The following is a 22,703-nucleotide window of genomic DNA, read 5'->3' as shown; positions in this document are numbered from 1 at the left end:
TATATCATGAGTGGGGGTAACCAAAGGACAGAAAGGAAAAACAAATGTGGAAGGGGGTGGAGGCTTCACAGAGGGGCCAAGCAGGGTGGGTGAGAGGACACACATAACCGGGAGGGAGGGAGGAGCCTGAGCTTGGGCTGCAGGGAGACAAGCTGCGTGCTGAAGGGAGGACTGAAGGTGAGGCCAGACAGGCTGGGGTGGCCTGGGCAGCAAAGGCAGCGTCTGACGGAGTGAGTGTTACTGCACTTTCTTTTTTCTGAGCAAAAATACGTTCAGGTTTCATGAGGCTGTTCCCAGATAACCTCATTATTTCTAGTCTTCTCCATGGTCTTCTTCACTTCCACTTAGCAGGGGAAAAGCCTGAACTTTAATTAGTCATGAAAAACAAGCTCGGTTCGGCTGACTCTGCCACTCAACATTTCCTAGGGCTGCCAGAAGCCTCTCTGTCCCCTGCCTCCCCTTACCCTCTACTCCGAGACTAGCCAGGGCTCTCCACCCACCAGGGCCATCAGAGCCCAGGCTCAGAGCTAGGATTCCAGGCAGGGCACTCTGTGAGTACATTCAGGGCCATGCTATCAAATGCCATCATTTCAACCTTTACCACCAATCAAGAGCTCCCAGCTGACCCCTACTGGAGACAAATGGCCCAGAGGAAGGTCAGTGTTCTAGGAAATGGAGGGGGGTCGTCACCCCAGCTTCAAAGAACCCAGTAGGAAGTCTGGGTTGGAGAACATGGGTGTTTATGGTTAATAGTCTCTGTTCTTTATCTGAAAATTTAAAAAATTTCATCAAAGAAGAACCAAATGTGCTCGCCAGAGCTCTCAAGGGCAGCCCTAGTCCCAGCATGCACTGGGCCAAGTGCCAGGGCTGTGTGCAACCCCAGGACTATGGCCCACCCTCTCTCTGCCCTGTCTGTGCCCTCGTCCACAGCCGTCCCTTCCCCCAACACCCTACCTGACCATGGTATTAAGTCTGGGGGGAACTCAGACTTCACTGGGTCCAAGTGGACCCCTCTTCCTCCTCCTCCTTTTTTTTATGTTTATTTTTTTGAGACAGGGTCTCACTCTGTCGCCCAGGCTAGGGCACAGTGGCCCCATCACAGCTCACTGCAGCAACCTCCCAGGCTCAAGTGGTCCTCCCACCTCAGCCTCCCAGGTGGCTGAGACTACAGGCACAAACTACCATGTTCCGCTACTTTTTGTATTTTTTGTAGAGACGGGGTTTTGCCATGTGGCCCAGGTTGGTCTTGAACTCCTGGGCTCAAGTGATCCACCCACCTAGGCCTCCCAAGGTGCTAGGATTACTGGTGTGAGCTACTTTGCCTGGCATCCTTTTTGTTTTAAGTCTTAGCGCCTACTGTTTAAAGTATATATGCAGAGGCAGAATCCAAACACACACAACTCGGGTTCTAAGCTGAGTTGTCTCAGCTAAACTGTACTCAACAATCCCTTTGCACCCATCTGGACCCATTAGCAGTGTCTGGACAGGGGTGCAAAGGGACCATTTAGTACAGCTCACATGGATTTAAAAAACATCAGGACAATTCTCAAAAAGATCCAAATTTCTATTATCTTTTGAAAATTCGGAAAATCAGACTCTGCTGTCTCTAGGCCTGCATTAGAAAATGGCAGCGGCTGCTGGAGCAGAGCGGTGGCTACGCCTACAGAAGGCGGCTGCTTCCAGCCTGGGACTGCCCTACTGCCTCCCATCGCGCCCCTTTCACACGTGTGCTCACTTGCGTGGTCTCTGTGGACAGGTGAGTTGGTGAGCCCTATGTAATGGTACTGAAGAAGGCAGCTGGCCCCAGGCCCTCCCCTTACTTTTACAGAAGAGAACACTGAGTCTCTCAACCAAACCTCTTCTCAGTGGTCTCCCCACACTGCTATCTCCCCACACTGCTATCTCCCCACACTGCTATCTCCCCACACTGCTATCTCCCCACACTGCTATCTGGGCCTTCCCCTCCCTCTCACTCTCTCGGCTTTGATTCACTCAGCATTCCCTGCTCTGGGATCCCTTCTTCCTCCTTTTCACTTAGCCTGCCGGCCTGTCCCTCAGGACACAACGCAGATCCTGAGGTGTTGCTCAGCCCACTGGAGCCTCTTTCTCTGCTGTATCTGCACAGTGCTCAAGGTGTTCACGGATGCTGAGGGGGGCACTCCATGCTGAACCCCGTGTCTTTCCTTTCCTAGGATTGTCTATAAAAACAACACTGGGTACTGCCCAGATACCACCCGCTTACACTTGATTGTGGTCTTATACTATGCAATTTACTTGTGACTTGCATTTTCCCATTGGGGAAAAATCCAAGATTGCAAGAATAAGGTCTAGGTAGATAGAATTATTGTTGCCATTTTATACTCAAGGTGACTGAGATTTAGATAAACAACTTGTTCAAGATCATATAGGATACAGGTTGCAAGTGGTAGGGCCAGATACAAATCCAGGCTTATCTGACTCCAGCACTCCAGCACCTATATTCTTTTTTCTTTGTTTTTTCCTTTGGAGACAGGGTCTGGCTCTGCCACCCAGGCTGGAGTGCAGTGGTGTGGTCTCAGTTCACTACAACCTCTGTCTCCCAGGTCAAGCCATCTTCCCATCTTAGCCTCCCAAGTAGCTAGGACTATAGGCACACCATCATGCTTGGCTAATTTTTGTATTTTTGGTAGAGACGGGGTTTCACTGTATTGCCTAGGCTGGTCTTGAACTCGTGAGGTCAAGTGATCCACCTACCTTGGCCTCCCAAAGTACTGGGACTACAGGTGTGAGCCACTGTGCCCAGCCCAGCACCTGCATTCTTGACCACTTTGCTAAGCTGCTCATAAGTACTGAATAAATGGATGGATGGATGAACAGACTGATTATTTTCCATTTTACATTCCCTGCCCTTCTCCTCCACCCTGCTCAGTGCCCCAGGATGCTGATCTCCATAGACTGCCTTACCCAGGTGTCCTTGCCACTGGGCTTCTAGCTGGCTTCTCCTAATGTGAAGGGAGCACTGGTATACTGGAGGGTAGAATAGAGAAGAGTGGGTGGTATTTCTTTCTTGGACCCTCCCCAGAAAGTTGTGAAGATTCTAGCAGTGGCTGCATCCCCCATGGCTAGGGCACCTGCCAGGCAGCCCCTCCTCCCTGACTTCCGCTATCCCTGGGGTCTCCCTTTCAATCAGAGGGGTGGGGAGAGCTTCCTACTGCTCTTGTCTGTAGGTGCCTCAACATCATGACTGCCTCCCTTCACCCATGGTTCTCAGCCAGAGGGCACATTGCTCCCAGGGTACATCTGCCAGTGTCTGGGTACATTTTTGGTTGTGACAGTCAGAGTTGGTGGTGCTACTGACACGTAGTAGGTAGGGACTAGAGATGCTACTCAACATCCTACAGTGTTCATGACAGCCCTACCACCCCAATCAATGTCCGCAGTGCCAAGGATGAGAAGCCCTGCTGTAGGCCTGCCTCCAATCTTACACAACTGCAGTCCCTCTGTGAACGTCTCTGCAAGTGCTCAGTCTAGTACGCCGGTCTCTATTTGGGGCAGATGCGGAGGGCCTCATCTCCTCACATCCTTTTTTCTGAAAGGCATCCCCTAGTTCACCCCTCCTCACCAGCTCCTGGGCAGAGAGGGGGCCACAAGTGAGAGGCAGCTCCTTCCCCAGGCACAGCTTGCCGCAGAGCCCTTTCTGTCCTGAGGGGAAAATGTGATTCCAGGTCTGAAGGGAAGGGATAAAACACCATCATTTGAAAATTTAAAACTACTTGACAGAAAACCCTTTACAATTTTAAGAATTTGCCTTTTCTTCATGTTTTAGCTATTTTCAAATGGAACAAATGGCCTGGGTTCCCCAGAATACCTGCAGGTCCAGCTCCCAAAGAATACAAACTCCACAGAAGTGTTATATGCTTAAAACCTGTGACTCCCTGATGTAAACATGTTTCCTGGTGACCTTTTATGAAACCAGAAATACCCTAGCAAATCCTTTGTTTTCATTTTAAAGAAAAGATAATTTCAAAATCTTTATTATTATTTTTAATCAACAATACATTCCAAAAAATCTTTATTTTTAAAGTTAAAATAACTATGATTTTAAAAATGTGGGCCGACCTCAAATCACTGGGTAAATAAAAATTTTCCCCTAATTTAAAAAATGGATACAGCCAATATGAATGAAAATAAGCATTTCAGTAAGTTAAAAGTGTGCACTTCTTATTCAGTAGGGACACACTTCACCAAAAAGGGACTGATAAATTATAGCCAGTTAATAGTACACTCAGCTTGAACCCTAGAAAAATACTTGCATTTGTTCACTTCAAACCACACCAACAAATAAGGAATGGATTCAAACAAATATTGCTCTGAGAAAATACCATCTGTGAAAAAGACCTGGTTCTCCAGGGGGCTTACAGCCTGGAGCTGTCCCACCAGCTTCCAGCCCTCCAGGGTGCTTCCATTATACCCAGTTTTGTGTGCACGGCACTCCTGTTTCCTGTGGCTATATCCGGAGCTCAGCAGGAAAGGGTACGGCACCCACGGGCTGTGCATGTGGGCTTCGTGGCTGTTCTGAAGCAGGTAATAAAGGCCAGTCCTTGGGGCCCTGGTGTGTGAAGGGACAGCAGAGCCAAGCAATGGGCCCTGTCCAGCCATTCTGGCCTGCATTTGGCATTCTTGCATTTGGTGACGATTCCTTTGGGGCCTGAACTGTGTCAGCCCCTTCCTGTGAAAAGTGTAAAGCCAGTCCCTCCATAGCAGTGAGTCCCTCCCTCTGCCTGCTCCTTGATGGTTTCACTCTTCAGAGCCTCCCAGAGGGTTCGATTGCCTCCAACTCTGCCCAGGTGGTAAGTGCCTTGCACTTCATTCCTATCTGTGTGGCCACTCACCCCAGAGCACTCCTCCTAGACATGGCAGCACCCAGCCCTCTTCTTTCCTCCCTACCCCTGCTCTTCTTTCCTAACCCTGTGTCATGAGCCAATGAGGGAGGCTTCCACAGACTGGTAAGTGCTGGGCAATTTTAGGTCTGCCTTCCATCAGTCTCCTCTTCCTCTGCCTGGGCAGAGTTCACCAGCTCTGAGGACACATTCCACATTCCTCACTGATCAGCCTGGATCTTGAAACTTCTCTTTTTCTTTTCCTTGAAGTCACTTCAGTTTTCTTTAGCTTATTTCACTACTGGAACTTCTTTCTTTCTTCTTCTTTTTTTTTTTTTTTGAGATGGAGTCTCACTCTGTCGCCCAGGCTGGAGTGCAGTGGTATGATCTTGGCTCACTGCAACCTCCGCCTCCAGCGATTCTCCTGCCTCAGCCTCCCTAATAGCTGGGACTACAGGCACATGCCACCATGTCCGGCTAATTTTTGTAATTTTAGTAGAGACAGGGCTTCACCATATTGGTCAGGCTGGTCTTGAACTCCTGACCTCAGGTGATCTACCCGTCTCAGCCTCTCAAAGTGCTGGGATTACAGGCATGAGCCACCACACCCGGGAACTTCTTTCTTTTCTAAGAAATTTCTTCTCAGCCTGAGTTCCTAAGACTGACTGGCTCCTTCTGAGTTCTTCAACAGAGCTGTCATGAGGAAAAGGCACTGTACTAGCCTTGAAAACATGCCCAGTTGAGGTACTGTAAACACCGCACAGAGCTCAAGACGGGGGACTGCCTGGCTCCCAAAACACATTGGTGGGATATGAGTGGTAGTGGTGCAGATGGTCCTGAGGTGTAACTGAAGACTAGAATTTGAAAATCAGAAAAACTCAAGAAGATAATGTTTCTTTCCTGAGGACTTTAATACTACTGCCTCCCAGCTTTATGCAGAATCCAGAAAGTTCCCTTACTAGGCACCTGCCTCCCAGCCTTATCCAGAATCCAGAAAGTTCCCTTACTAGGCGCCCGCCTCCCAGCCTTAACCCAGAATCCAGAAAGTTCCCTTACTAGGCGCCCGCCTCCCAGCCTTATCCAGAATCCAGAAAGTTCCCTTACTAGGCGCCCGCCTCCCAGCCTTACCCAGAATCCAGAAAGTTCCCTTACTAGGCGCCCGCCTCCCAGCCTTACCCAGAATCCAGAAAGTTCCCTTACTAGGCGCCCGCCTCCCAGCCTTATCTAGAATTCAGAAAGTTCCCTTACTAGGCGCCCACCTCCCAGTCTTATCCAGAATCCAGAAAGTTCCCTTACTAGGTGCCCGCCTCCCAGCTTTATCCAGAATCCAGAAAGTTCCCTTACTAGGCGCCCGCCTCCCAGCCTTACCCAGAATCCAGAAAGTTCCCTTACTAGGCGCCCGCCTCCCAGCCTTACCCAGAATCCAGAAAGTTCCCTTACTAGGCGCCCGCCTCCCAGCCTTATCCAGAATCCAGAAAGTTCCCTTACTAGGCGCCCGCCTCCCAGCCTTATCTAGAATTCAGAAAGTTCCCTTACTAGGCGCCCGCCTCCCAGTCTTATCCAGAATTCAGAAAGTTCCCTTACTAGGCGCCCGCCTCCCAGTCTTATATGGAATCCAGAGGCTGGACGCGGTGGCTCACGCCTGTAATCCCAGTACTTTGGGAGGCTGAGGCAGGCGGATCACTTGAGGTCAGGATTTCGAGACCAGCTGGCCAACATGGTGAAACCCTGTTTCTACTAAAAATATAAAAATTAGCCAGGCACGGCGATGGGTGCCTGTAGTCCCAGCTACTCAGGAGGCTGAGGCGGGAGAACTGCTTGAACCTGAGAGGTGGAGGTTGCAGTGAACTGAGATTGCGCCACTGCACTCCAGCCTGGGTGACAAAGTGAGACTCCGTTTCAAAAAAACAAAAACAAAACAAAACAAAACAAAACAAAAAACCCAGAATCCAGAAAGTTCCCTTACTAGGCAGCCTACCTCACTCCCTAGGCTTTTACGGCTCTAAATAGAACACACACAGTTTATGGTAATGGCAATGACCAAATCAAGGTATAAATGACTTTTAAACTCACAACATGATTTTAAGATTTATAAACAGTGTTCAAAATGAAAATGCCTGCGGTTTCAAAGTTTCTGGGAATTTTATATCTTGAAATGGAGTTTACTCCCAGCCCTCTCAAGGTCTTTCCTATCTGTCCCCTGTGGCCAACACTCCCCAGCAGTCTTCTGGAGTGATGACACTTCCCAAAGGCATGGGAAACCACCACTGACATGGCCTTAGGCTGACGCTGAGTGTGGAGAAGCCTGGAGGGCAGGCAAGAGAAGGGAGAGGTCCACAGAAAACCTTTCAGGAACAGGCCAAGGAAGAGAGAATAATTCAGAGCTTAGAGGGCAGCGAGACTCTGGGTTTTGGGCCAACTAAAAAGGAGGAAAGCTCAAACTGTTGCAGGATGGATTTAAATTACCTGCTAAGAGGAGCATCTGAGTCTTAAGGGTTTCAAGACTCCAGGGGTCTACTGCCCAGAAAACTTCCCTTCCTTTAAGCACCAGGCCTTCGGTGGAGAAGTTGGGAGGAGGGACTCTGGGAAGAGGCAGGCTGTTTTCTACTTTGCAGTTAATGTTACTAGTGAAGATAATCGGACTACACTGAAAATGGCAGCACATGAAAAAAATTCACAATAACCGACCCCCAGGAGTCATTTTGCTAGTAATGCTGAAAACCGCAAATAACAAGACAATGACTGGGGGAAATTGTGACTTGGTAGAAACAAACACAAAAAATAAAACAAGTTCTAAAACTGGGCATGAAACGTCCTACTGACTAAAATTGCTGAATAAAAATAAAATCACTATTAAAGGCTGAGCATGGCCAGGTGCAGTGGCTCACCTCCTGTAATCCCAGGACTTTGGGAGGCAGAGATTGGGAGATCACCTGAGGTCAGGAGTTGCCAACATGGTGAAACCCCCTCTCTACTAAAAATGTAAAAATTAGTTGGGAGTGGTGGCGGGTGCCTGTAATCCCAGCTACTCGGGAGGCTGAGGCACAAGAATCACTTGAACCCAGGAGGCGGAGGTTGCAGTGAGCCGAGATCACACCACTGCACTCTAGCCTGGGTGACAGACCAAGACTGTCTCAAAAAAAAAAAAACAAGGCCGGGTGCGGCGGCTCAAGCCTGTAATCCCAGCACTTTGGGAGGCCGAGACGGGCGGATCACGAGGTCAGGAGATCGAGACCATCCTGGCTAACACAGTGAAACACCGTCTCTACTAAAAAAATACAAAAAAACTAGCCGGGCGAGGTGGCGGGCGCCTGTAGTCCCAGCTACTCAGGAGGCTGAGGCAGGAGAATGGCGTAAACCCGAGAGGCGGAGCTTGCAGTGAGCCGAGATCGAGCCACTGCACTCCAGCCTGGGCGACAAGAGGGAGACTACGTCTCAAAAAACAAAACAAAACAAAACAAACAACAACAACAAAAAAACAAAAACAAACAAACAAAAGGCTGGGCATAGTGGCTCATGCCTGTAATCCCAACATTTTGGGGAAGCTGGTATAGGAGGATCAGTTGAGCCCAGGAGTTCAAGACCAGCCTGGGCAACGTAATGAGAACCTGTGTCTACAAAAAATTTAAAAATTAGCTGAATGTGGTGGTACATGCCTGTGGTCCCTGCCACTTGGGAAGCTGAGGCGGAAGGATCACTGGAGCCTCAGAGTTCAAGGCTGCAGTAAGCTGTGACCATACTGCTGTGCTCCAGTCTGGGCGTCAGAGCAAAACCCTATCTTAAAACAAAAAAGGAGTTGATATTTAAGAAAATAAAGGAGAACTTTAGGAAATGCCTTCACTGCTCTGTACAGAAATATATATATTTTGAGACGGGGTCTCGCTCTGTCACCCAGGCTGGAGTGCAGAGGTGCGATCTTGGTTCAGTGCGGGTCAAGTGATTCTCCCACTTCAGCCTCCTGAGTAGCTGGGATTACAGGCGTGCACCACCATGCATGGCTAATTTTTTTGTATTTTTAGTACAGATGGGGTTTTGCCATGTTGGCCAGGCTGGTCTTGAACTCCTGACCTCAGGTGATCAGCCCGCCTTAGCCTCCCAAAGTGCTGGGATTACAGGCGTGAGTCACCACACTTGCTCAGTATAGAAAATTGATTAAAAGGAATTAAACTGGACTGTAGGAGTTACAATGGAACATGATTTCTTGATGAAATGAATTAATGTTCATATAATTCGGATTAGAAATTTGCATTTACATAGAGTCACAGTGTCCTCCAGGTAAAAATGCTGAAATCAAAACACACGGAATCTGTTTTGAAAGTTTTGTATCTGAAGGAAGAAAAAGGAGGCAAGTCTCCTCCATACTTAGCCCTCACTCATAAGGAGAGGCCTGGGCCACCTCCACAGCCTCCCTGTCACCACACTCGGCCTCACTCCCAGTATGACTGGGCTCTCTCGGCAGTGTGTGCAGTGCTCTGGAGCTCTCTGGAGCTGAGGCTTCCTCCTCTGCTGCTTCCTGGTTTACCCTTTCTTTTTTGTAGCATTTCATGCTCCGCCTTCACCTCTGTATCCACAGCTACCCGCCCTGACAACTGTACACCCTTTTAAACACCTCTCAAACTTGTCTCCTCCCCATCCCCACTGCCACTTCCTTGGTCTATCCTCACCACCCTTCCTCTCAGACCAACGGCAGCCTTCTTCTTTTTTTTTTTTTTTTGAGATGGGGTCTAACTATGTTGCCCAGGCTGGGCAGAGTACAGTGGTGCAATCATGGCTCACTGCAGCCTCAACCTCCTGGGCTCAAGTGATCCTCCTACCTCAGCCTCTTGAGTAACTGAGACTGCAGGCACACGCCACTACACCCAGCTAATTTTGCATTTTTTGTAGAGACAGGGTTTTTGCCATGTTGTCCAGGCTGGTCTTGAACTCCTGGGCTCAAGCATTCTTCCCACCTTGGCCTCCCGAAATGTCGGGTTATAGGTGTGAATCATTGTGGCCGGCCAATGACAGTAGCCTTCTAAGCAGGTTCCTTGCTTCCAGTCTTGTCTTGACTCCAAGCTTTCCCCTTCCCTGTGGTCAGGGTGACCTGTCTAAGACAACTCTGACCTGATTATGTCTCAGTCTAAAAGCCTTCAGTGCTCCCACAAGGCCCAAATGTCCTACATCCTTAACATTAAAGACTCTTTCTACATGGCTTCCCTGCCCCTTGTTGCAGGAAAAAATAAGTTTACAGCTCTCTTATATCCCTCCCTCATCACTAGTGGATTGGCTGTACCAGCCATGGGTATTTTAGGCTTGAAATTTCCTTTATTCTGGGTGGCTGAGTCCCTTTTTCTTAAGTTCTTCCTGGGCCTTAGTCAAATCTTTTCAAGTGACCCTAAATCTTCTCAGTACCCCATCCCCTTCCCACCCCCATCCAAGCTGTCTGTCTTCTGATTACCAGCATCCCTGTGGTGACCATACTCTTTTTTCTTAAGTTTATTTCCAGATCTAACAGAATGATGACATTGTGCCAATTCTCACTGTCTCGGGAGGTGGGGATAGGTTGGAACATGCCTGCTATTCCTTGTCAGAGCCGACCTGGTGAGGATGTCCATCACGAAAGGACCTCCAGTTCCTCAATAAGTCAAAGAATTACCATGTGACCCACAATTCCACTCCTAGGTACATACCCAAGAGAACTGAAAGCAGGTACCCAAACAAAAGCTTATACATCAATGTTCATAGCAGCACTATTGACAATAGCCAAGAGGTGGAAACAACACAAATGTCCATCCATTAATGGATGAATGGATAAATAAAATGTGGTAGATCCATACAATGGAATATTACTCAGCCATAAGAAGAATTAAAAGTGCTGATTCATGCTACAGCATGGATGAACCTTGTAAACATTATGTCTAATGAAAAAAGCCAAGCACAAACGGTCATGTATAAATCCATTTATATGAAACAATGATAATAGGAAAAGTCAGAGATAGAAAGCAGACTGGTAGTTGCCAGGAGCCAGGGGCTGGGGGTACTACTTAATGGGTACAGGGTTTTTAGGGGAGTGATGAAACTGTTCTGGAACTAGATAGTGGTAATGACTGCACACTATTGTAAAAGTACTAAACGTTACTGCAACTGTATACTTTAAAATGGTTAATTTTATTTTAGGTTTATTTCATCTCAATAAAATATAAACATGAAAAAAGAAAGGGGCTGGGCATGGTGGCTCACACCTGTAATCCCAGCACTTTGGGAGGCCAAGGTCAGAGGATCCTTAAGCCCAGGAGTTAGAGACCAGCCTGGGCAACAGAGTGAGACTCTTTCTCTATAAAAATAAAATAAAATACAGTACAATAAAATAAAATAAAAGGACCTTCATGGGGATGGAGCGGGAGAGTGTGTCAAGAACAGAGGACAATGGGTAATTCAATTCTGTGCGCCTGAGGCGTTAAAGCAAATGGAATGGGCAGGAAAATGGGCCCATTTGCTTTAAAGGGATTGGGCCTCTTCAATGAATATTTCTCCCCAGGATGCATTCTCCAAAGACTAACCCTAAGAAGGGAGGTGAGGGGTAGACAGATGAAGGTGAACAGAGGGGTTAAAACGAGAGTAAAAAGGGGTCAGGCCTCCTTCCCTGTTTGCTGGGGCCTGGGCTCACACAAGGACAAGAAGACTAGAAAGGTTGCAGCCTGAGAGGGGTGGTCTGCACAGCCACTGAGAAGGGAACCCTTGCTTTCTGGTAATAAAGCAAGACATTTCACATCCGAAATCACCTGCATGGTAAGACTCAAATGTAAGTGGATCCTGTGAAACAGTTTTATGCAGAGAGCAGAGATCAGATCAGATCACAAAGCTGCAAAGAGAAATCTCTTTACCCAAATTACACAGACCCACTCGTCTGGTTTCCATTTCACTGCCTGAGTCTGTTTTATAGTTGTGCTTTTTCATGAAGGCTTTTAAGGGAGGCTATACCCTGACATCATGTGGAAAAAATGTCCAAATACAATTACATTACAGAGCAGCACTCTTGGAAGAGAAGGCAGCCTCGAAGCGTGCTGGTGTCCTGTTTCCTCTCCTTTAAACCCATTTGTTGCTCTCTGCTCTCTAAAAGCAGAAGCCCCCAATCCCAGCTCACCTGGTCTGGTTCCTCTCTCTGTCAGCGTGTGGAGCACCCGTCTGGGAAATACAGCAATCTAAGGTACTGTGGGACTGTGTACTCCCGAGTGGGAGATGTGGCAGGGCCACAGGGAGCTGTGTCCAGCTGGGGCATGCCTAGCACCAGCCCACAGGCCTGAGCCGGCTTGTCTCATGTCACATACCTTACAATCATGGTGAGGAAACAGGCTTTCTCAGAAATCTACTCCAAAACATCCTTTCTACCTCCTTCCCCATCCTCATGCCTTTTTTAGATGTGTCCTCAGGTTCAGGGAATAGTTTTTCTCAAAAGTTCTTATGAAAAAATAGTTACCCTCAATTAAGATTTGTTGTATTGTGAGCAAATTCTCCATACATGTTATCTTTTCCGTGTTTCTTCCTCCTCCTGGCAGAAGCTACCATTCTCCTGACTTTCCAGTCAGGGCTGTTCCTTCTGTCCCTGAGTCTCTGACTTAGACGGAACAGCACACTCCTTCTGCCACTCCTAGATAGTCCCCCTGCTACCCCCACAATCTCTTTTTTGAAGTCCATACTAACCACCTCCCCATTCTTGTTGGCTAGAGACCTGGTCTTCTTCAGTGACTGCGTCATGGCCACCCCATCTGGGACTTCCACATCCATAAAGATGCCCCTCCCAGTATTTGCTTTCACCATTCTTCAACCTCTTCAATTCAAATACTCCCCATCTCTGATTTTACTCTACTCCCAATTAATTAACTCCCAATTAACCAATTACTCTACTCCCAATGACATCTGAGAACTTGTCATTATTTAGAACTGTTTCAACTCAAGATCTCCAATTCTACGTTTTATCATCACTTTGAAATGAACATCAGTATCATTGCGAACGTTTAGTGGGTACTTATGTACAAGGCACTATCATACATACTTCATATATATTAATTATAATGACGTTTTAAAGTAGGTTTCATGAGCCCCATTTTATAATGGGGTATAACAGAGAGACACAGTTTAGGATTTGGGATTAAGCCACATAGTCTATACACTATGGCTCCCACATCATATGGCCTCTTTAATATTCCTAACACGACTGTTTAACCTGCTACCTTTTCCACTGAAACTACCCACGCCCCCCAATCCTGACCACATCCTTGACCTTGCCCTCTCTCCCAGGCTATTGTTCTACATTATACAGGACTCCCCACGCCTGTGATCATCTTCCTAGTCCCCAATGCCCTTGTCAATCTGATCTGACACGAGGCTCAACAATGCTCCCTAGCCACCTCTCCCCAAATGCAATCTACTGTTCTACTTTGAGCCACCAATTCCAGCTGAGTAGCAGCAGTCTGCTGATGAAGCTGTCTATAAATTCACACTGTTTAATCTCAGCTGGACTCTCCATGTCCCCTGGTAATTCTTTCCTTCCTATTCTGGTGACTCCTAACTGATCCTCTATATAAACTGTTCCAATCTTTTCCCTGTCCCTACATCTTACTCCCTAACCACTCATTCTTGACTTCTTGACTTGACATTCTTGATAATCTTGACTTCTACAAGGACATTCAGCATAAACTCAAACTTCCGTCCCCCTCAAAGTCAAAGCTTCTCTAATGACTCTTTTGAAACATTGCCTTGAAGACAGATCAGGGTCTAGGAGATGTGGTTTTAGGGCAGGGGAGTGATGTAAATATTTGTATGAGAAGGAGCCACTGGAGGTAGAGAAGGAGAGCCTGAAGACGCCTGGGAGGAAAGGGAATCGTGGCTGGATAGAGGTGATGGGGGAGGCATAAGGTGGTGTGTGAAGGATGTGTGCAGGGGAAGGAGCACCTTTTTTGCTGAGTTTGAATTGGGGAGGATGAGAAGACAGATGATGTAGCAGAGTGGTCAACACTTGGGCCCTTTGCCTACCTCCTACTTACTTCTAAATTCCTTAAAGGTGGCTCTAACCTCCCACTATTGAACCTTCTCTCTCAACTCTCACTCATGACATTTTCTCAATCCTCATGGTCCTTAACTTGACCTTTCAACAGTGTTTGGCATGGGTGACCAAACCTGCCCTCTTGATAGTTTTTCCTTATGTGGGTTTCATGACAATGGAACCTCTTGGTTTTCTTGATGGGTCTTTCTTATTCCCTTTGCTAGCTCCCCTTCCAAACTGCTACGATGGCCTAAAAATGCTGCCCACCTTTAATTTCTCTCCCCTCTTCCAAGCTACCCATCTATCTCTCTTTTTGCATTCACTCATTCAATATGTAATTATATTAAGTACCTACCATGTGCCAAGCACATGGCAGCTATTAAATTGTAGCTGAATTAATGTTAATGTGTAGCTCTGATCACGTTGCTTATTTGTTCAAAAATCTTTACTGGTTCTCTGAGGTAAATGATATCCAGATTCTCTGGCCTGGCATTCCAGGTTTTAGCAGACATCTGTTGTTTTTGCTGCCCACCTTCCATTCACCCTTCTTTGGATAGCTGTCCCCAGTCTCCCTCCGGAGACCCAGCCCTTCCACACCTCAACTCCAGGCATGGGTACCTGCTCCAGATAGGTTCCAGGCCTATCCCTGAACTAATCTCAGAGGCCAGGAATATGATGCCATCATTGATATCTGGCCCCTGAGATTAGATCAGGGATAGGCTTGGACCCCAACTAGAGCCAATAAAATGCAGTGGGGTTGTACTGATATAGGACTTGAATAAATGAAGATGTAAAGGCTAGAGCTGCTGTAGCCATCTTAAACCCCAAGAAAAGTGTGAGCTGATCGAAAACAGAACCAACCTAGGAGAAGAAGGGAGAAATGGCAAGAAACCAGGTCCTTGGGACACTGTTTGAGTCCTTGAATTATGTCATGTCTTAAACCAGTCTTAGCCTTGGAATTCTCAGTTACATGATCCAATATGCCTCCCCTATGCTGAAGTGGGCTGCATCAGACATTCTGTTACTTGCATCTGAAAGAATCTATTTGATCCAAAGGTCTTTTGTGTCATCCTGCTTCATCTCACCCCACCCTACTCACGCACTTGACGCTTGTACCACACTAACATTCCTTTCTTGAACAGGCCTCACACTCTGTCACCCATGTCTTTCTGGAATGTTCTCCATCTTTCTCATCTTTTCCTCTTGAAATTCTGCCCATCCTTTAAGGTTTGGCTGTAATGAACTTTCCTCCAAGCAGCCATTCTTCTCTAATTTCCCCCAATGACAAATGTTTGTTGGATAAAGTCTAACTGAACACACACTGACATCCTGGATCCAAGGTTCCTCAAACCTGATGCAGAGACCTGGGCCTCTGGCAAACTCATTCGTCTCCCCTCAGGGCTTGGGACTTGCTTCTCGGTCCTCCCACTGGTCCACCTCCTTGTTTCCTGCACTCTTTGGTCATCACTTCCCAAAAAGTTTTTCTGGGGACACTGGCTTTTTGGAACGTTAGCAGATATTTAAAACAACACAAAACACTCCAAACTTCAAAACCAACCAAAGAAGCTTTACCCCAGCTGGAAACTGAAGAGTGTAACTATCTAGTAAGTTTGGGAAATTCTGGGTTAAACAAATATTTCTATTTTAAAAACCTGGGGAGGTGGGGATGGGGGCAGAGTATGTAGCTTTTCTCCAACTTACTCATTACTCATAAAGCAGGTACCAGAGCAGAGGGACGTGCCACATTCTTCTCTGAAAACATATTTAGGTTTAAGGTAGGTGCAGGTTATTTTATATACACATATAAATATCCTACCCTTTGTTCAAGGTGCCTATTTGCTCTGCACAGTGACTATTATGAACACAGAAAACTGTTCATTGTTAAATATGGCATGCTAAGTGGTTTTGCTTTCTGGCAAATCTCCAAACCATAATTATTAAGGGACTGGAGCTGCTGAGGAATTCTTGGGTTACAAGAGGCTTTGATCCTGTTCCCTGCCTTCTTTCCCCGACATGAATTTCCACGGGTGTGGCTGACTTTCATTGTTTTTCACTGCTGTGGTGCTGCTGTGAAGGTGAAGGATTAAACAGGACTTCAAGGTGACAAGGGATTGGGCCCCCCAGAACGGCTGAGAGGAGGCTCTGGCTAAACCTCTCTGCCTTTTGGAGCCCCAAATGGCTGTAACCAAGGGAATGCACAAGCTTCATCCAAGTATTGGAGTCGGGGAATGCTGTGGCCTCCAATATTTGGTTTCCCACACACTCTGGGAAGCTCAGATTCTTCGGCCTCACTCATTATCGAGTTTCCAGCTGGGGTGAAGCCTCTGTCTGTACTAAATGGCTGACAGGACTTTGCTTAGCAAAAGGCAACAGGCCCCGGGTGGGTGAGGCTTTGTAATTTCATTCCCATCAAAGGTGAGAGATCTGATCCAAAATTCCTTGGGCACCTACAGCCATTCGACACGTGTAGCCCTCAAACTCATGTAGCTGCCTCCTTTACAGGGTCAAGAAGACACCTCAGCTCAGTCAAAGATAATTCGGTGAACTTTTGAGAGAGCCAATCTGCTTCCTACTGAAACATTTGCTGAAATGTCAAGGGGCACATAACCATTCTTTCAGGCTCTTTTAAATTCTCCCCTGCCTGTAAGAAGAGCTAAGAAAGCACACCCAGATGTTCATGAATCCAAGATAGAAGGAATAAAAACACTCCTCCCAAAATGAAGTGGTAAGGTCCTCTTAACTTGGTGAATGAAAAGGCTTCTTTAACAAACAGCAAGTTTCTGGTTTTCCAGCATTTAAAAAAACCCCGCTTATGTCTGGGTGCGGTGGCTCATGCCTGTGATCCCAGCACTTTGGGAGGCCAAGGTGGGAGTTATCACTTGAGCACAGGAGTTTGAGACCTGTGATCAGATCAGCCTGAGCAGCACAGCGAGATCTTGTCTCTCTTCTACTTTTTTTTTTTTTTCTTAAACCAGTTAGCATTTGGATCGGGGATAGAACCTTGCTCACTTTTTGACATTGTATTTATTTATTTTTTTGAGTCTGTCTTCCAGGCTGAAGTGCAGGAGCATGATCATGGCTCACTGCAGCTTCAACCTCCTAGTGGGCTCAAGTGATCCTCTTACCTCAGCCTCCGAAGCAGCTGGAACCACAGGCGCACGCTACCATTCCTGGCTAATTAAAAAAAAAAAAAAAAATTATTTCCCCCCACCCCCCGCAAAGACAGAGTATGTCATGTTGCCCAGACTAGTCTCAACCTCCTGGGCTCAAGTGATCCTCCTCCCTCAGCCTCTCGAGTAGCTGGAACCACAGGTATGTACCATGAAGCCCAGCTAATTTTCTTATTTTTTGTACAGATTAAATCTCACTACATTGCCTAGGCTGGTCGTGACCTCCTGGGCTCAAGTGATCCTTCTACCTCAGCCTCGCAAACTGCTGGGATTATAGGTGCGAGCCACCACACCTGGCCAACATTTGTTTTTATTCATATTTTAATACAGACAAAATCACCTTCATTTGATAGAGAAACTGAAGGCAAATAGTTCAAGAGAGGACTCCCTGATTCCCAGATCAGTATTCTCTCTCCAAGACAGCAGCTGTCCTTCAGTTTTCTTCCCAGATGAGAAAATGCCTCCCTGGTTATGGGTAGAGGTCCCTCTGCTGATGGGTGGAGAGGGGGGATGGAAAAACAAAGGCAGACAGAGAGAATGGGAAAGAAAATAGACATCAGAGTCCTTGAAGGCAGCAACTAGAAACCAGAAGCTTCTAACACAGGGGACGTCAGAAAGTTGTCCAGACTACCTGTTTTGGGAGGGGCCAGAGTGGAGTTTCCTTCAAGTGTCTGCTCCCACTGGGAGAGGTGGAGAGGGAAGGCACGAGGCCCTCGGGGCGCTTGTCTCTAACCCCAAACCCTGCGCATCCCTATGAAAGGCTGCTTCTCACTGGAAAGGAGCAGGCGATCAATCATAAAGGCAAGAGAGGGGGCTTCTCCAGGGCCAGCGGGGCCCAATTCCAAAAGGCTGGGCTTCGGGGTAGCACAGGAGGCTTCTGAGTCTCCTTCTCTCTTGACGGGGTCAACCTAGTGACATCTCCCTTCACTCCACCACCTCAATCTATCCCACTCCCCACCTCCTCCATTGGCATCTGTTCTAGGAAGATGTGCATAAGTTCATTCCAGATAGGGAAGGCCTTTCTCCCGGCTCAAGGTGAAGGTCAGTGACTCACATGGCTAAAAATGAACTTAAGGCCACCTATCAATAAAAGCAAAATGAAACGCACACAAAAAGTTAAATTCCCCTGCTATTTAAATTACAGCAAGGAACATAAAACCTTATTTAGTAATTACAACCAACACTCAAATATGTAAACTTTAATTACATGTTATGGATCAGTGAGAGCAAAATGAGGAGAAAAGAGGAGAGGTGAGGGTGGGGGAAAGCCACAGACTGAAAGAGAGAAAGTCCAGAGGCAGGCAGCTCAGCAGCAGAAAAGCCAGTGGGAGGAGGGGCAGGTACAGAAAAGCAGGAGTTGGGGGTTTAGCAGGCTCTGGGGCTGAGGTGACGTGTCATGCCTTGGTCAGTGCTTATTAGGGGTTATTACTGACACCTCCTACTGCTCTTGATCCTCACACTTTCAGGTGCCTCCCTTAGAAAGGGAGAGCCCCGGTGGCCCATGGAGCAGGCTTGCAGGATTAAATACGAGACACTGAGTAGGTCTGAATTTCAGGTAAACAATAAATAACCTTTTAGTATACGTATTCCCAAATATTGCAATGGGGCATATTTATACTAAAAAAAATATTATTTGTTGGCTGGGTGCGGTGGCTCACGCCTGTAATCCCAGCACTTTGGGAGGCGGAGGTGGGCGGATCACCAGAGGTTGGGAGTTCGAGACCAGCCTGACCAACATAGAGAAACCCCAACTCTACTAAAAATACAAAATTAGCCAGGTGTGGTGGCGGGCCCCTGTAATCCCAGCTACTCGGGAGGCTGAGGTGGGAGAAACACTTGAGCCTGGGAGGAGGAGGTTGTGGTGAGCTGAGATCGTGCCATTGCACTGTAGCCTGGGCAACAAGAGTGAAACTCCGTCTTGAAAATAAATAAATAAAAAAAAATTTTGTTATTTATCTGAAATTTATATAACTGGGTGTCCTGTATTTTTATTTGCTAAATCTGGCAACCCTACACAGGAGACCAAATTATTCTTTGGACGACCTCAATGACCAGGCCAATATTTACACCGAGGGCCGGGGGAAATCAAGTTGAAGGTCACTTTCAGAAATGAAGAGTGAAACAGCACAGAGACTTTGCTAAGCAGGATAGAACTTGGCAACTGGAGGATATCGACCCTCAAGTTTTCTCATCCATTGGCTGTTTATTTCCAGCTGTTCTCCTCCAGTACAGCTGAGGCTGTTTTTGCCCCCTCTCCGCCAAAAAGGTTAGGACTAAAAAGAGTAACTACACAGGGCTCACATTGGGACTATGGGTAACCTGGCCTGTGTGAGGCCTCCTGAAGAGTTTGGAGGTTCGGTGGTGGACAGTGAACCTCCTGGAGCACTAAGGAACCAGCAAAGCCAAAATGAAACACAGTCCGTAAGTTCTATGGCGTTAAAAAAAATCTTAATGTCAACTGCTGTCAGTTTCAGGGTGACATAGAGCCCATTTCACCATGTCAAGGGGAGAGGGGCAGTGAAGCTGCCATCAACTAAAAGCTCCAGGTTCACCCAGCACTTGCTGAAGAGGGCCCAAAGTGATGTTGATAGGGGTCACTACTACTACTGCCCTTGCTAGGGGGCCAGGAAAGGCTGTCTTGGGGCTGAAACAAAGAGCTACTGCTCCTGAGTCCTGGTCCATGAATGCTGGCCAGGGAAACCTGGCAAGGTCAGGAATCACAACCATTGGCTACAACTGAGACAGTACATGATTGTCTGCTCCCTGCCAGTCCCTCCTACTCTGACTGCACGTCCTGCCAGTTCATGCATTTATGCTCCCTGCCAGGCCCCTGTAGGCAGCAGAGGCCCTATAGGCAGTAATTCATAATATGGAGCTTTCTAGACTTAAAACAATTACAGAGTTATAGAGAATAATAACTTCTTATAGCTGACAGATATCATTCCAGATGTTCTGTTCTGACTTGCTTTTTTCAGTTAACAATATATCATGGATGCCTTTGCACGTGGGTTCATACCGATTTACTCCATTTTTAACTGCTGCATAGTATGTGGAGGTATTAACGTTTACTTAACTAATCCTCTGATGAATATTTAGGTTATTCCTTTTCCTGTTATAAACATCACTGAAAGGAATACCTTATACATATATCTTTGTGCCCTTGTGCACATATTCCTATAGGATAAATTTCCTAAAAGGGAATTGCTGGCCCAATTGGCATAAACATTTAAATTTCTATAGATACCATTAAACTCTCTCTAAAAATATACCAATTTATAGTTCCACCTGGTAATATCATGCCTGTTTCTTCACAGCTCTCACCCTAGTGACAGCAATTATTATTATTATTATTTTTTGAGATGGAGTCTCGCTCTGTCGTCTAGGCTGGAGTACAGTGGAATGATCTCAGCTTATTGCAGCCTACGCCTCCCTGGTTCAAGCAATTCTCCTGCCTCAGTCTCCCAAGTAGCTGGGATTACAAGTACCTACCACCACGCCCAGCTGGTCTCAAACTCCTGAACTCAAGTGATCCTCTAGCCTCGGCCTCTCAAAGTGTGGGATTACAAGTGTGAGCCACCACACCTGGCCAAGAGTAATCTTTTTATTCTGTGCCCATAAGATACAGGGAAATGACAGGGTGCTGATGTTCTAATTGGTATTTCTTTTTTATTAGTGAGGATGAGCATTTTTTTCATGCGTGTACTGTTCACATCTTTTTTCTTCTACAGAGTGCTTGGTTTTTATGTTTTGCCTCTTTTTCTATTATCTTCATTTACTGGCTTTAAAGACTTCCTCGTACACTATTCATAAAAATTTAATTGCCTAATATATTGCCTGAAGTCCCAGCTACTTGGGAGGCTGAGGTAGGAGGATCACTTGAGCCCAGGAGGTACAATGCAAGTACTTCCTCTGAGGAGAGTCTCATCTACTGAAATGTTGATTGTGTTTTCCTCTGTATGGGCCTATAAGGAGTCTTTAATTTTTTGTGTTGTCATTGGCATAACGGATTTAGAAGAGTGTGCTTAAATATCTAAGTGGCATTTTGTTGTTATATTTTTATTTTACATTTCTAGTGTGCTTGCAATTTGGTCAGAATGTGGCCTAGGAAGATTTCTTTATGAAATGGAAATTTTTTTGGTGACATGAAATATGATCAGTTTTTGTAAATGTTATGTAGCTGTTTGAAATGGATGTTTATCTTCTGTCAGAGTACAAGGTTTATACCTATACAAACTTTTAAGTCTGGTATTTAAATCCTTTAAGGCCTCATTCATCTTTGGTTGGCTTGACCTTTTACATTCTGAGAAAGGAAAGGTATCCTACTATGGCTGTATTTTAATAACTTTTGCCTAATATTTTGTAGAGCGTCTTTTGGTAAATCTGGATGCTATTTTGCCCGATACGTAAAGGTGCATGCCTGTTATTTTGTGGATAACTTTTATCATTATCCAGTGTTTCTCTTCCTGTCCATCTTCATACTTTTTGTCTTAAATTTGTTTGCCTAATATTATTGCCACCCGTGCTTTCTTTCTGTTACCATTTGCCTGAAACAAATTTGTGCATTTCTTTTTTCTTCTCTTTTTTTTTTTTTTTTTTTGAGAAGGGGTCTTGCTGTGTCACCCAGGCTGGAGTGCAGTGGTCCAATCTTGGCTCACTGCAACCTCCACCTCCTGGGCTCAAGCAATTCTCCTACCTCAGCCTCCTCAGTAGCTGGGACTACAGGCATGCACCATCATGTCCAGTTAATTTTTGTATTTTTGGTAGAGATAGGGTTTCGCCATGTTGCCTGGTTTGTGCTTTTTTTTTGAGACAGAGTTTTGCTCTGTCGCCCAGGCTGGACTGCAATGGCACGATCTTGGCTCACTGCAACCTCTGCCTCCCTGGTTCAAGCAATTCTCCTGCCTCAGCCTCCCAAGTAGCTGGGATTATAGGTGCGTGCCACTAATGCCTGGCTTTTTTTTTTTTTTTTTTTTTTTTGAGATGGAGTTTTGCTCTTTTGCCCAGGCTAGAGTGAAATGGCATCATCTCGGCTCACTGCAACCTCCACTCACCCAGGTTCAAGCGATTCTCCTGCCTCAGCCTCCCGAGTAGCTGGGATTACAGGCGCATGCCACTACACCTGGCTAATTTTTGTATTTTTAGTGGAGACAGGGTTTCATCATGTTGGCCAGGCTGGTCCCGAACTGTTGACTTCAGATGATCCACCCGCCTCAGCCTCCCAAAGTGTTAGGATTACTGGCGTGAGCCACTGCACCTGGCAATTTTTTGTATTTTTAGTAGAGACGGGGCTTTGCCATGTTGGCAAGGCTGGTCTCGAACTCCTGACCTCAGGTGGTCCACCCGCCTCGGCCTCTCAAAGTGCTGGGTGTGTATTTCTTCATTTTCAACCATTCCTTGTAAATTCAGGCTTATCTCTTTATCAAAGTGACATATAGCTGGATGTGTTTCCTTCTTCCTTAGTAAAAGAACTCTAGTAATGTGCTTAGCCCAAAAGATCATGTTTCTTTGCACATCTTGCAGCAAAATATGGACATATTACTAGGTTATAGCCAATGAGATGTAAAGGGAAGTGTTTTATGGGACTTTGGGGGTACTCTTTGAAAGGAGAGGATGTACACTCTTTATTGTTCTTTCTTCTTTTCATCTGTTATG

General features: G+C 46.4%; 1 protein-coding gene across 11 annotated transcripts in view; it reads right to left on the bottom strand.

Annotated features, from left to right (window-relative positions):
* The window catches only part of THADA (THADA armadillo repeat containing), a 352,471-nt gene that overhangs the window by 8,798 nt on the left and 320,970 nt on the right, over window positions 1–22,703 (bottom strand). For 6 of the 11 annotated variants that reach the window (XM_050754776.1, XM_050754774.1, XM_050754780.1 and 3 more), the window contains one exon: window positions 17,392–17,541. The exons of the other annotated variants lie outside the window; for them this stretch is intronic. In XM_050754776.1, the coding sequence (XP_050610733.1) occupies window positions 17,392–17,541 (150 nt within the window). The remainder of the gene's footprint in view (window positions 1–17,391; window positions 17,542–22,703) is intronic. 11 annotated transcript variants of the gene reach the window in all.

This window comes from Macaca thibetana, chromosome 13 (genome assembly GCF_024542745.1).
Source record: "Macaca thibetana thibetana isolate TM-01 chromosome 13, ASM2454274v1, whole genome shotgun sequence".
Lineage (NCBI taxonomy): Eukaryota > Metazoa > Chordata > Mammalia > Primates > Cercopithecidae > Macaca > Macaca thibetana.
This window is presented reverse-complemented; position numbering and strand designations above follow the sequence as displayed.